Raw genomic sequence first — 15,619 nt, 5'->3', positions numbered from 1 at the left:
TCATAATAATAAGAAACTTTCTCGTAATAATAAGAAACTTTCTCATAATAATAAGAAACTTTCTCGTAATAATAAGAAACTTTCTCATAGTACATTTATCTGACGCTTTTTATCCAAAGCGACTTACAATTGCTATATATGTCAGAGGTCACACGCCTCTGGAGCAACTAGGGGTTAAGTGTCTTGCTCAGGGACACATTGGTGTCTCACAGTGGATTCGAACCCGGGTCTCTCACACCAAAGGCATGTGTCTTATCCACTGCGCCATCGCCACCCCCATAGTAACGACTTAGTTTCTAGTAATAATAAGAAACTTTCTCGTAATAATGAGAAACTTTCTCATAGTAATGACTTAGTTTCTAGTAATAATAATAAACTTTCTCGTAATAATGACTTAGTTTCTAGTAATAATAATAAACTTTCTCGTAATATTCAAGAGTTTTATTTGTCACATACACAATTATACAGAGTATAACCAGCAGTGAAATGTAGGTCAGGTCCGCTCCAAGGACAGTGCAATTATAAAGTATACAAATATTAAGAAGAAGTACAAACATAAAATAAAAGATAAGATAAAATAAGATAAGATAGGATAAAAAATATGAATATAAATGTGCAGGTCAGTATGTTGTTGACAAATAGTAATGAGAGGAATGTGCAAAAAATAATGTGCAAAAAGTTGTACAGGGTATTTGAATAGCAGCAATATGAGGTAGAGAAAAATTATGAATAGCTTATTGATATATGATATTTACATGGAGAAAAAATTATGAATGAATAACTTGTTGATATGGTGATATTACATGGAGTCAAGTGATATTATGACACAGAGTTAGAGTTTAGGAGCCTGATGGCCTGGGGGAAGAAGCTCCTCCTAAGTCTATCAGTTTTTGCCATCAGGCTACGGAAGCGCTTACCAGATGGAAGCAAAGTGAATAGACGGTTACCAGGGTGATTAGAGTCCTTGAAGATTTTAACAGCTCTACTTTTGCAGCGTTTGAGGTAGATGTCCTGCAGAGAGGGGAGAGCAGACCCTGAGATGCGCTCAGCTAAGCGCACAACTCTCTGTAGTGCTTTGCAGTCCTGATTGGAGCTGTTTCCATACCACACTGAGATGCACTGAGTCAATACACTTTCTATGGTCCCTGAATAGAAAGTTTTCAGGATTGCTGGTGAGACCCTGAATTTCCTCAGCTGTCGCAGATGGTACAGTCTTTATAATAATAATGACTTAGTTTCTTATTATTACGAGAAACTTTCTCGTAATAATGACATAATGTAAGTATGTGAACATTGATGGTGGTACATAGTTTTAGTTGTTTATTTTATTTTATTTCATTTGTGTTTTTTTTTCTTTCTTTTTTTAGCCCAACCAGGGACTGGGGCTGCAAATTAGCCTCTGGCTAGAAGCCTATATGTAGAGCATCGGCTGCATGAAATTGTAGCAATGTTATACTGCATTGTCCCTGTTAAATAAACTAATAAATAAATAAATAATCCACGCATGCGCAACGCAAGAGTGATGGCACGCTAGCGAATCAGTTAAACCATTGATTCGCAAAATGATTCACTGTTTCGAAGCACTCTAATCGTATAGTTAATCGCGAATCATTTTATTCAAATCGTGTATTGCGAATCAATCGATTTTAATGCTGGGACTTCGGAACGGGCTCGTGAACAATTTGATTCAGAACGCGTATCGCGAATCATTTGTTCGGAACTTTTGGAGCAGGTTCCCAAATCTTTTGATTCAGATTGGAATTTCGGAGCTGGTTCGTAAATCATTTTGTGAATTTATTGATTGAGATCCACGCTCCGAAGTCATGATCTGAAACGTTGGTTCGCAAATCATTATTCAGATAGGATCTCGGATCACAAATAATTAGATTTAAATCAGAACTCGGAGCGGTTCGCAAATCTTTTGATTCAGATCGGAACTGATTGATTTACTGTCAATGGTGCAGAACATAAATAATTTGATTCAGATCTTCTGAGCGAGTTTGCAAATCTTTTTCAGATCGTAACTTCAGGGAACGGAACGCGAATCATTCAGAGCGGGTTCGCAATTGATTTTGCGAATTCAGATGGGACTTCAGAGCGAATCTTTTGATTCATATTGGGACTTTGGGGCTCGTATCGCGAATCTTTTTTCTGATTTCTTTTGTGTTTATTAAACAGTATAAAATATCAAACTAGACAGTTATAAAAACAAAACAAAGAAAAAATAAAGAAAGTACACACAAATACAAACCTCTTAAGAAAATGAACCATGGTTTTACTAGTAGATTATCTTCTTCCTAAACAGGCTTCACTTACAGTTGAGCTATTGACAAACGTTTTGCGAAACGGCTCGATCGAATCATTCCGAGGAATCAGTTCAAAAGATGGATTTGTTCATTCACTGGGCAAAAACGCCTAGATACAATGGAGTAGCCTATGAATGACTCTCATGAGTTCAACAGTGGACATCTGTGTTTGTGGTCTCTATAGGGTCTCCATCTGAGAGAGCACATTGCTCAAGAAGTGACTGTTTTCTGTGTCTGAATAGAGCAGCTGTTCTTTTCTATTCATTTTGAGAATATGAACTATGGAAATTCAGTGATAGCAAATCACTGAATCACTTTGGAAAGTCAGTCATACCAAATCAATTAATAATGTTTGGCGTGGTTTTAAAAACACTTTATTCAGCGATTTATTTCATTTTTACACCTTAAGGTGTCTCATTCTTGTGTGGTTACTGTACTGATATCAGTAGTTTTTCATGGTCATGTGATTGTTGCTTATTTATATGCTGATCTGGGATCAACTCTTCATGATTAAACCATAAACCTAATCACCATGAGTGAAACCACATCTGTTTGATCTCAGATCAGCAGAACTTTGGCTTTGTTGACTTTTATAATCATGTTCATAAAATAAAAGCATTATGAACCCACCTAAATGAGTCACGTCTAGGCAGAAGGGAGTTCTCTGAAAATCCCCTTACTGATGAACCAATCAGTACACAGCTGAAGGAGAAACTTTCTTCTAGTGAATGTGATTTCTCTCTCTTTTACTGCTCATGTCACCAGCACCTGTTCCACAGAAATCTGACTCCTCTCCTCTTCCTCTGGTGGGAATTTCACTTCAACCTGGAAATGAGCTCTGAACAATGTCCAAACATAAAGAGCATTCACACAAGACAAATATTAGTTCATAGATCACTTCACTCATAAAGCTTCAAACAAACATCCGGTTGTGACTCATAAAAAGAAAACAAAAGTATAAGAGCTTCTGAACTCCTGGATGTTTCAGAAAGTTTAGGACTGATTAAAAAAAAAAAAACAATAGCATTTAATAAGAATTTGACAATTATTCAAATAGCATTGTTCTCAAAACTATAAATATTGCCAAATGTTAATATACATTAATAATTACAACACATTTTCACATTAATACTTTCCTATTTGTTAATTCAGTTGATTTATAAATAGAATAATTTAGAAGAATAAATGAACAATTTGTTCTCAAATCAGACATAAAAAAAAAGTAATGTGACCCTGGAGCAGTCTTAAGTCGCTGGGGTATATTTGTAGCAATAGCCAACAATACTTAGTATGGGTCAAAATTATCCATTTTTCTTTTATGCCAAAAATCATTAGGATATTAAGTAAACATCATGTTCCATGAATATATTTTGTAAATTTCTTACTGTAAATATATCAAAACTTAATTTTTGATTAGTAATATGCATTGCTAGAACTTCATTTGAACAACTTTAAAGGAGATTTTCTCAATATTTAGATTTTTTTGCTCCCTCAGAATCCAGATTTTCTAATAGTTGCATCTCAGCCAAATATTGTCCGATCATAACAAACCATACATCGATGGAAAGCTTATTTATTCAGCTTTCAGATGATCTATAAATCTCAATTTCGAAAAATTGACACTTATAACTGATTTTGTGGTCCAGGGTCATATATAGTTTTGTCAATTGTTGAGCCTAGCAAACGTGTTCACTATGGGTTAGTGTTATTATTATAATTTTGCATTAAATTAATTTTTTTTATTTTGTTAATATTTTGCATTATATTTTATTTTTCCTTTTTAGTTAATTGAACTACAATTTTTGTTAAATTTGTAGTAATTTTGTTTTGTTTTTGTCATATTTATTAGTTTTTAAATGTCTGTACAGTTTTTATTCATTTTTATTTATTAGTTTCAATTTATTTAGTTTTAGTTATTTTAGTACTAAAAATGAAAATGAGAAATGTTTCCTTAGCATCTAATTGAAATACAATTAGTTTAGGTTTTTATATATTTTATTTTATTTCAGTTAACATTTATTTCAAATGACTTTTCTTATTTATTACTTTAATTCTTATATGTTTTAGTTTTAGATAACTATAATAACCCTGCTATGAGCAGTCATCTATAAAAGACCTGCATAAATAAAAAATAAAAATGTTTTATGGAACAAATACAGGATGCAGATGTGAAATTACATGAGGGTGAATAAATATAAAAAATTTTGTGCAATCCATATTTTTAAACATCTTTTATCTCTCTTTAACTTAAAAAAATAAAAAAAGACTAACATATGTTTACAAATAGAGAGGCATAAAAAAATAAGGGTGGTATATCTTTACATCGCTGCTCTTTAGGTCAGTGTTCTTCAGATGAATGATCACAGCTGCCCATAATTCTCAACACACTGAGAGGTTCAGACGGGATTAAACGCCATGACTCTTGATCTCTGGAGATGAAGATTACAAACCATAATCTCACTCCGCAGATGGACTTCACAGCCTTCAGCGGCTCTCAGTGAAGCGAAACGTGTCGCTGCTCTCCTGAGACGTCGATACGAGAAAATAACATGAGTGTTATAAACAGTCAAGATACCAGTCTGAATCAAGACTTTTTTCCCCACATATTTTTATGCAACTAAAAACATTTGGCCATAATATTAATGCGCATGATACATGAGGCCACGGATAGCAAACTTTCATACTGCTTACTAGTATGTATACTGTGTACAGTGTGCTATTTTTCTGGACAGCCAGGTTCATTTGACAAAATATGCAATGTGCAACCAGAGCAAACTAAATATTATGCAATATATCACAATGCATAGGATAGGACAATATTTAGCTGAGATACATCTTTTTGAAAATCTGGAATCTGAGGGTGCAAAAAAATCTAAATATTGAGAAAATCACCTTTAAAGTTGTCCAAATAAAGTTCTTAGCAATGCATATTACTAATCAAAAATGAAGCTTTGATATATATACAGTAGGAAATTTACAAAATATCTTGATGGAACATGATCTTTACTTAATATCCTAATGGCTATTGCTTCAAATATTCCCCAGCGCTTTAAGACTGGTTTTGTGCTCCAGTGTCACATATTTGTTTGTTACAGCAGGCAGAATTGACTATATACCATGCAATAATTAGTGTACTAGTATTTCAGTGAGTTGATCTGAGAGAATGAAGTATTACAAGAAGCTGTGTGATGAGAAAGAGAATGACTCTTCTATCCTCTAGTGGTGGATCAAAGAAACACTACAAAGTTTAATCCAAGACAATTTTATGAATATATACAATAAATACACAACTCTGTTAATTTAATCTAAAATGATCATCTAAACCCCAGTCTTCAAAATGACATTTATAAACTAATGCATTAGTAAAATGTTTCAATATAAAATCATTATGGCCATCAAAATGGATTTTGCATAGATAAAAATAGATACAATAAACTATTTACAAAAGTTCTTGATATGAAACATATGCATGCAGACAGTTAACTCAGTCATATTCAATGGCATTGAAAATTTACTTTTCAATGAGGTTTATTGTTCTTTTACTGAAAAGTTATGCATCCCGGACTACTATTATTATTATAAGACAAGTAGTGTTGGAGAGTAAAGTGCATTTTCATATTTCTAAAATGCCACCAGGTGTTCATTATTCAAAGATGATCAAGTAATCAAACAATTATCCCTTTACAAATTCACAAATTCATACAAATGTGTGTTTTCACATGTATGAAATAAATGTACTTCATAAACTGAGTGCTAAGTGAAGCTAACCGGCCTGTAACGCAGTTAAAACATCTTAAAACAAGACTTTCTTTCACTGCACGGATGTTTATGCACTATTAAACATTTACACTGGCACGTTCATCTCCATTAGTTTGCTGTTTTTGGACTTGAACGCATTAAACAACAGTCCAGAGGAAATCCTTCATCATAAATCAGATGCAGACATCAACGAGATACATAAATACTGATATAACACTGAAGAATTCATAATAAATGTAGTGTAAAAGTGTCCTTCCCTTCAATATTTACATTTCATATTCATGTAACAAGCAAATTAACACTCAAATGATATATGAATGTGAGAATTTGCATGTTTTGGCTATAAATGTCCACTGTTTTTCATCTGGCAGTGTGTGTTTGCACTGTGTTTCTTCATTTAAACTGTGCATCTATGCATTTATGGTCATGTATCTGCCCCAAACGCAGTTTTCCTCTTATTTAGTGTTCAAATCTGATTGAGAAAATGTGTTGAAACAGATCACGTTCCGGCTGGTTTCTACTCAACTTTCCAGATGGCGATTTTGCCGTCGGCCCGCGCGGCTCCGCTGAGCACGTAGCGATCTTCAGCCGAGCACAGAGTCTGAACGCTGTCGTCGTGTGCCATCAGCTCCTTCTCCACCGTGTATCGATCCGTGTCCACCACGTAGATCTTCCCGCGGGTTTTCCCCTGGCAGCCCACCCAGATCTGACACCAACAGAGATTTTAATTGCATTCTGTATCTTCTACTTCTACATTCTGACAGATGAACGCGAGCGGTGTCTCACCTGGTTCTTGACTTTGATCATGCAGACGACTCCGGTGCAGTCTTTGAGCTGGATGCTGATGAAGGGTTTGTTCAGCTCTCTGTAGTGCCACACACACAGCTCACCTGAGTCTGCGAAACCCGTCCACAGCTGCTCCGACTGCAATCACATTCCCGTCACAAGCCAATTAATAAGATTAATAAAAATTACAATGCATAATATTTTATATGAGTTTTATTTCATAAGGGAGATACGCGGCTACTGTCTTATGGAAAACAGATGAAAAAAATTAAAAATTATAAATAAAAATCACAAACATTTACTTGGAGCACAAGTAAATGTGACCCTGTAGCACAAAAGCAGTCTTAAGTCGCTGGGGTATATTTGTAGCAACAGCCAAAAATACATTGTATGGGTCAAAATTATCCATTTTTCTTTTATGCCAAAAATCATTAGGATATTCAGTAAAGATCATGTTCCATCAAGATATTTTGTAAATGTTCTACTGTAAATATATCAAAACTTCATTTTTGATTAGAAATATGCATTGCTAAGAACTTCATTTGGACAACTTTAAAGGTGATTCTCAATATTTAGATTTGTTTGCACCCTCAGATTTTCAAATAGTTGTATTACAGCCAAATATTGTCCTATCCTAACAAACCACACATCAATGGAAATAGTATTTATTCAGCTTTCAGTTGATGTATAAATCTCAATTTTGAAAAATTGACCCTTAAGACATATATCACATATATAATTAGGTAACTAAATTAAATAACACTTTTTTTGACCCCAAGCTTGGGGTCAGATTTGTTTTGAAAGTAATTCATGCTTTATTCAGCAAGGATCAAAAGTGCCAGTAAAGACATTTATAAAAGATTTATGTCAAATAAATGCTGTTCTTTTGAACTTTCTATTCATCAAAGAATCTGGAAAAATAAAATGTATCAGTTTCCACAAAAATATGAAGCACCACGAATGTTTTCAACATTGATAATAATCAGAAATGTTTGTTGAGCAGCAAATCAGTATATTAGAATGATCATGTGACGCATTGCATCACAGGAATAAATTACATTTTACTATATATATTCACATAGAAACCAACTATTTCAAATTGTAATAATATTTCACAATATTACTGTTTTGTCTGTATTTTTGATCAAATAAATGAAGCCTCAGTGCCAGTGAGCATAAGAGACTTTTTTCAAAAACAGTAAAAATCATACCAACACTTTACTCAAATTAAGTAAATATATAAATCAAATTAGATATGATGCAGTGCACTTCTACAACCTACCTAAAAATCGTACAGTAACTAAAAATAATTTTTCCAGTCCTATTAGGAACCATCTAGCAACCACCCAGAAGACCCTAGCAACTTTTCCTGAACCACTTTTCTTGGAAATGATCAAAGCCGGTCCCATCACAGCTCATCAGAGAGGCCAGAGACCCATTAAAACAGCCTCACACGTGTGATGCATTAACTGCTCACTCGCTGCGGTAATGAGTGCTGAAGCCCAGCTGGATGGACACGCAGAGAACCGGACGAGCTCACGGCCTCCTTCAGAATCGGTGATTTTTACCTCGTTAAAGAGCAGGAAACTGCTGAAACCCCTCGGTGAACTCAGCAGGTGATCTGGAAGAGACACCTTACGATGAACTGTGCCGTTCCTGCGCACTTCCAGCAGACAATCACGACCACCTTTAATACAAAAAAAATCTGTTACGACCTAAAATGATTTTATTTAACCAAACGGAAATGAAGGTTTTCATTTTTTTCTGAAACCGAAAATACAGTTTATTTATTAATCAAATAATTTGTTTTATAATCCAACACTCAAAAAAGGAGTTGCATATAAACATTTGAGTTGCACATGTAGGTCTTAAATAAACTTTTTAATGATATTATGTTTATACTCCAATTAAACAGTGGCTGTAACAAACATACATTAAATAGTCAAGATAACAGTTTAAAGTTAAAGCCCCTATTACTGATTTTTGAAAATTACCAATGTGTAGCACAGCTCTAAGTGAATGAAAACATCAGAAAACATAAAACGAATCCCAAGCCGTTTCATATTGACGTCAACATGAAACATTAGCATATTGCTCACCCACTTGTTGCACGCGCAGACCTGGGAAAACTCGATTTTTGAGTTGGTCTGAATGAAAATGCAGTAACACTTTACAAAAAGCAGCACTGCACTCACAAACACTGCTTTAAATGAAAACGACCAATCATCGCAGATTAGAAACACACAAAGAAGGGGTTTGGAGCAATCAATCGTTGAGCGAATCGTTTGGGAGTCGTTGAGCAAATAAGGTAAATATAAATGCATATGAGAAAATAAAAGTGCTTTTTGACCTTGCGTGCATGTCAACCTGTTGTTGGGGACTCCCAAAACCAAAATATGAACCTTTCATAACTCATAATACGGGCACTTTAAGTAAAATGCTTTAAATATGTTTTGGTGGAAATTGAAAACTGATTTTCGGTTGCCAAAATTTGAGTTATAATATAACAGAAGTGTGCATTGGTAGCAGTGTGTGAGGCAGACTTACAGCACCACAGCATGCCGGCATGGATCTGGATGGACTGCAGTCTGTCGCAGGAGACTTTGAACTGTCGTCTGACCTGCAGCATCGAAACGTCCCACACGATCACACTGCCATCTTCACTGCACGAGTACGCCACCGTCTGACTGCACCGGACAGCAGGAAAAACATTCAATTAACATTAATGTCTAGGTTTGGAGAAATTCAGCGTTGTGTCACTTGCTCACCAGTGGATGCTCTGCAGTGAATGGGTGCCGTCAGAATGAGAGTCCAAACAGCTGATAAAAACATCACAATAATCCACAAGTAATCTTTAATTAGTTTTAAATTTAAACTGTTGCTAAAATATAAGTCCTCTATCCATATATCCATATAGAGGACTGCTCCAAAATGCACTGTTTACAAGCAAAAACAGCTCTAAACAAATATGTTGGTGGATTTTGATGAAAGAAACAACAGGAGATGGACTTTTTCACTGGAGGATGCGTTATTATGGACTTATATTTTGGGCAGATGTGACGGTTTAAAGTTAAAAACATCTTAAAGATGGATTTGTTTCACAGAAACACAGTTTTTCACTTCTCAAGACATTAACTGATGGACTGGAGTGGTGTGGATTACTTGTGGATTATTGTGATGTTTTTATCAGCTGTTTGGACTCTCATTCTCACGGCACCCATTCACTGCAGAGGATCCATTGGTGACTCAATTTGATGGCATGCTACATTTCTACAAATCTGTTCCAGTTCATCATGCATGGCCTGAAGGAATAAAATTAATTTCTAGGTGAACTATTCCTTTAATGACTGTCCTGTTTTGTCTCTGTTACCTGAATTTGTCAGTTCTCTCCTCCAGGGCGAGTCCGGTGACCTCGCCGCGATGCTCCGTCAGCTGTTTATTGCAGGAAACGCTCTGCGGGTTTATGATGTAAATGAACGAGTCCTTTGAGCCGATCCACAGTTGCTGCTGGTTCACTGCCAGAATGCAATTCTGACAAGGAGTGAAAACAAGCATGTGTTTATACAGTAAACAGCAGGGGGCAGCACTACTATGAAGTGCACTAATATTTTCCATGACTATATGCATCCCGGTAATGTGGTGAAGTCAAACAAAATGCAAAAATTCAGTCATAGATTTGGAATGCAGGGTAATGGAGCAACATTTCCTTTACGTATTTTTTTTGTATTATTATTGCTGTAATGTTGTGGGGAAAATGTACTGAATTGTCACAAAGTAAAATTCTTAATGCTTTTAGATAAAGTTGATTACAGCCTACAGTTATAGTATTACACTATATTGGTTATTTTCTTCTGATTTTGTATTGAACTTTGTCCTTTCTCATTTTGTTTGTGTCTAATTTCCTCCTGACACTCATAATCAGCCTCTCATGTCTGATAAGGAGGTGATAAGTGTCAAGGAAACACATACAGTAAGTAATCACTAAAGGTCATTTTTTATATCTAGAGAGCTTTCCTCACCAGACGGGACTTTCCCACTTGAACAGAGTTCTGCTGCATGGACCAGCTGGCCGCGTCGAACACCAGCACCTTCCCATCGCTCAATGCACACCACAGCTTTGGGTTTCCTCCGCCGTCCAGCTCTGAAACGCCCAGTTGACCTACAAAACACACAATGCTTACCGGACGAGTCTCTGGCTTTCATAACAGTTCAGTTTCCATCTGGATGGTGGTAAAATCCTCCCTGCTGTGTCACAGACCCCTCTCCACAAAACTTACACAATCTGAGGGAGGATGTGTTTCTACATACACTGAGTGAGACCTACATCTGTGCTGAATGTTTCCACCGTCAGTCCTGTGAACAAGACGAATATCACAAAAACACGGCTTTTGATCTCTCTCAGTCGAGCTGCTGTTTATCCCCTTTGTATTTTTTTTTTTACTTTTTATTAGTAGTAGCAGTGTTTATTTTTTATTATTTAAATTTTAATCTGTTATTTTTCGCATTATTTACCGTTAAAAACAAATAAACATTCATTAAAAAAAAACATAACTAGATCCTAGTCCACAACAAAAATGTAAATAAAATAAAATTAATCATATAGAATAAATATGTAAAACAAATTAAAATATATATATAAATTATATATCTATATAATTATACAACTATATCTATATAATAAAATGTTATATAATAAAAAATCTGCTTTGTATAAATAAAATGAAGCTTATTTTTAGGATCAATACTATTTTGGTATTGTGGCGTTATTCTCATAAGTAATAACCACATTTGTTCCCCTCATTCTTATTAATGTAATTCAATTATTATTATTTTTAAATGAGCATGAATTAAAGGCAGTACAACATTATGGATAAATGCTTCACAAGATGAACAATATATTCCTTTTTGTATTACAGTAGTGACTTTTGGGGGAAAATATGCATAATTATCATTACGTAAAAAATCTTAATGCTCCTAAAAACAAGCTTTCTATATGCAAGCTTTTACTTCTTATTTCTTTCTTGTGATTTTGTGGTGGAATATGACCTGTAAGTGTTTATGGCAGGTTTTATGAGATCTTTTACAGTTTGTCACTCCTCAAGCGTGTAAAGAAAGTGTGACTTTTGCCATTCCGCTCAGCTGGACCAACAGGAGCAGGACAGTGTTTTTACATTACGCAATAGAAATACTGAAGTATCGTGATTCTTATCAGAGTCATATGACCAGTGAAACCTAACAAGGACACTGATAGTCCTGTCTTGGACTAAGTTTGCTTGGTTTTAAAGTGCATTCTTCAGAATAAATAAATATTGGTCTTAATCTTAGGGCTGGGCGATTAAAAGATAACGATATGTATCGCGATAGACACGTGAACGATATCAATAAAAAATGTGTTCGATAAAACGTTCGATATTTTTTATTCTTCGTCGGAAGAAAACAAAGGTTGCGAAGCAAGTTTGGTTGCATTAACAAATGCACTCGCTCTCTGGTAACCTAGCAACGTAGGGAGTGACATGCTAACAGCAAATCATGTAACAGTATCATGTTTGGTTGCGCCATATCGTTGTCTCGTGTCTAAAGTGCGCACGCGCGGCTCAGAGTGCACGTCTGCAGCCAGACCTGGCTGGTCTGCTGGATTCCTCTTCATAAGCAGAAAATGAGTGCCGCAGCGAGCGAGGAAATTGTAAATAAAAGAGAAAGTCAGCTTGCCAGTAGGGCTGGGTATTGAGTTCGATACTTTTTAGGCACCGACCGAATTGCCCCGATACCACCGAGTATCGAAAAACGTCTTGTCGTTCGGTACCAAATTTCGATACCTAAGGGGTTAATCTCATCACCGTCAGTGAGCCAATAATCCTGCAGCACTAGATGTGTTTGACTAGAAACGGCGACGTGCTGATTGACCAGTGTTTGACCTCCGCGAGAGCGATTCTAAAGCGCACGGAGCAGTCCGCTCTTTAAATCGCGCGGTTTGTTTATTATACACAGACTGAAGCTCGAGTGACGCTCGCGGTCATTTCAGCGTCTGACGTCTCACTAAATGAGGACATAAACACATGAACAACATCTCCAGACCTGCTCTGAAAGTCACTTCATGAGCATTTTACCTTTTGATTCGAGTAAAACTAACTCATCTCGTATACACACAGAACTGTAAAGGTATTCCAGGCAACCCGTCAAAATAAAAGTTCGGTTTTAATATTAACGGTATTAATATTGTTCAGCAGACAGTACATACTGCTACTACTAGGCTACTATTAAAATTATTAATACTTTTTTTTTTTAGTAATGATCACACAACAGTTATTCCATGTTTTAATTTTAATAGTAACCCCCCTTTGTTTGCCAAAGTAAATAAACTTTGATTTTCAATAATTTAAAGATAAATTAAATTAATGTTTTATGTCTTCATTTGAAAACCAGATACAGAACACAGAATTTCTGAGGAAAAAATAAACTAAGTTGTTTTTATGCATTCAAATAATTAGACATACTACACCAGAATTTAATAAAAATAAAACATATGGTGAAAGAAAATAAAACACCCACTTATGAAAGTGGATGAAGATTTAAAATTTCTTGAAGTCTTTAACAACCTAGAAATGATGATTCTGTCTCAGCTATGTGTTTTAAAATGAACACGCACTAATGTAAACGTAGCCTAACAGATGTGCAAACTGAAAACAATTTGAACTTTATTAAAATTATTTATTTATTTATTTATTGCCAAACTTGCCAGTATGGCAGTTTTTTGGATATTATAAGTCTGACCGTAGTCAGACCAAATGTCGTCTGCAAATTATGCAAGACCGTCGTCCCCGCCAAGACTGGTAATACCACGAACTTGATGTACCACCTTAAAAAAAATATCAATAATTATCGATATCGACCGATATGAAACACTGATATCGTGATACAGTTTTCAGCCATATCGCCCAGCCCTACTTAATCTATAAAAACCATACTAATAAAAGCATCTCAAATGCAATTTTAAAAAATAAATAAACATTAACAATAACAAACAAGAATATATATTTCCAGACGTGTTTAAAAATGTGCATTTCTAGAATTTGAACCAGTCAAATATTTCCAAATGTTTATGGCATGAACAGCTGTTTTAAATCTCTTGTGTTTCTGAACGTATTTTGAAAATCGCACTCAAATAACCCCATATCCTGATCTGGAGTCATGTTTGTGTAGTTTTGTTACGCCTTTAACAAACATAAAGAATGAAGCACTTCAGATCCCTGAACAAAGGTTTGTGCTTCACAGTTCACTGCCAGTCACTCGGAGGAAATCTCAATCACATTAATCACGAGTCTCTGTCCCGGATGAGTCCGTAATCAAACATTGGAAGGAAATAAGCATGGAAACTCTGCCCTGGGCGGTTTCTACAAAACTAATTTGTAAACCTGTTCTTCTCCATGCTTGCAGGATGGCACAGAAACACATGAACAGATGACAGAAGTTACACACTATAGCCGCCAGCACAACACCAGTGACATGTTTGTGGAAATACCAGGTCAAACTGGTTGATCTGGGTGAGAGAAACTTGAAAGCCACGTTGATATGAAATGAATATCTGTTCGGCTTTGCTCTATTTTTAGACAAATAAATACCACAAAATGTGTGTCATTCTGCAAAACACAAAACAGACTTACCAGGCGTGTAGAGCAGGACATCCACGGCCAGAGGAGACGTCTGGTCCAGAGACGGGTTGATCTTGTGTTTCAGGGTCTCAGAGGTTGTTTTAGGGACCATCATAGGCACTGTAATAAACCCAGAGACAAATACAGTCACTAAATACTGTCCACTGTCTGCACTGTGACGCATAATGAGGTGAAATAAATAAGATATCCATGCTATAGTGCACTTCCACAACCTACTGAAAACTACTGAACATTTTGGGTGTTGGATTTATAACAAGAGGAAATGAGAGCATCACTGTGAAAACATAATTAGTTTTATCGATTGTCTTGTTTTCAAAGTCACTGGAAAACAAAACCATAATCAGATATTGTTTTCATAGCCACTTCCAGAATGGTGTTATGTTTTCATAGTCACTGGAAGCCGAAATCATAATCTGATATAAATCACCCAACCAACATCAAACACCAGTTTATTACTGTAAGTGATGCACGCTCAGCCATAACAAACTACAAAGCCACAGTAAGATATCTGCACCTAGGGAGTGATACACACCCTCAAGCTTCCTCTTGTCGAAATAGGCCAGTTTGGTAGCAGCGAAGATGGCTTTCTGTGACTGCAGGCAGCCGACCACAGCATCCATCAGTAGAGCGTTAGTCAAGGCCTGCTCCATGAACTGAGGGTCCTGTAGACACACATCACAGCACACATTCACACGGCCGTCTACAGCTCAGGAGAGACACTCCTGACCCTCAGGACAAGAGCCATTCATGCAATTTGAGAAAGTGAGAACATCACCCGAAACAAAACCCAACACTACTACGCTAAACTCTGACAGCTCTCATCGAAACCTGCATTCAGTCTGCGGTCTACTCTAACCTACGATACTGTGTTCTGTTACACTATGGTTTCACAGATTAGGCTATAGTTCAATTACAACATTTAAGTATCTTTTATAAACGTGCCTTAGAAAAGTAACAATACTGACATGCTTTAAAATCAGTCAGTGGTGCAATTTCCAACATTTTGGTAGAGAAAGTTTTCGCACTATCAGACAGATTTGTAACAAGAAGCATTTATAAACCTGCCAATAACCACAGATTTAAAAATCTCTCTGCGGT

General features: G+C 35.9%; 1 protein-coding gene across 2 annotated transcripts in view; it reads right to left on the bottom strand.

The window, feature by feature from the left end:
- Positions 1-5,527: 5,527 nt before the first annotated feature.
- dennd3a (DENN/MADD domain containing 3a) overlaps positions 5,528-15,619 on the bottom strand; it is a 30,456-nt gene continuing 20,364 nt past the window's right edge. For both annotated transcript variants that reach the window (XM_079441326.1, XM_079441325.1), the window contains 8 exons: positions 15,054-15,183; positions 14,513-14,620; positions 10,871-11,010; positions 10,222-10,382; positions 9,399-9,538; positions 8,420-8,538; positions 6,852-6,989; positions 5,528-6,771 (listed from right to left, as the gene is read on the bottom strand). In XM_079441326.1, the coding sequence (XP_079297452.1) occupies positions 6,583-6,771; positions 6,852-6,989; positions 8,420-8,538; positions 9,399-9,538; positions 10,222-10,382; positions 10,871-11,010; positions 14,513-14,620; positions 15,054-15,183 (1,125 nt within the window). In that variant the 3' untranslated portion in view covers positions 5,528-6,582. The remainder of the gene's footprint in view (positions 6,772-6,851; positions 6,990-8,419; positions 8,539-9,398; positions 9,539-10,221; positions 10,383-10,870; positions 11,011-14,512; positions 14,621-15,053; positions 15,184-15,619) is intronic.

This window comes from Barbus barbus (assembly GCF_936440315.1).
Source record: "Barbus barbus genome assembly, chromosome: 19".
Lineage (NCBI taxonomy): Eukaryota > Metazoa > Chordata > Actinopteri > Cypriniformes > Cyprinidae > Barbus > Barbus barbus.
This window is presented reverse-complemented; position numbering and strand designations above follow the sequence as displayed.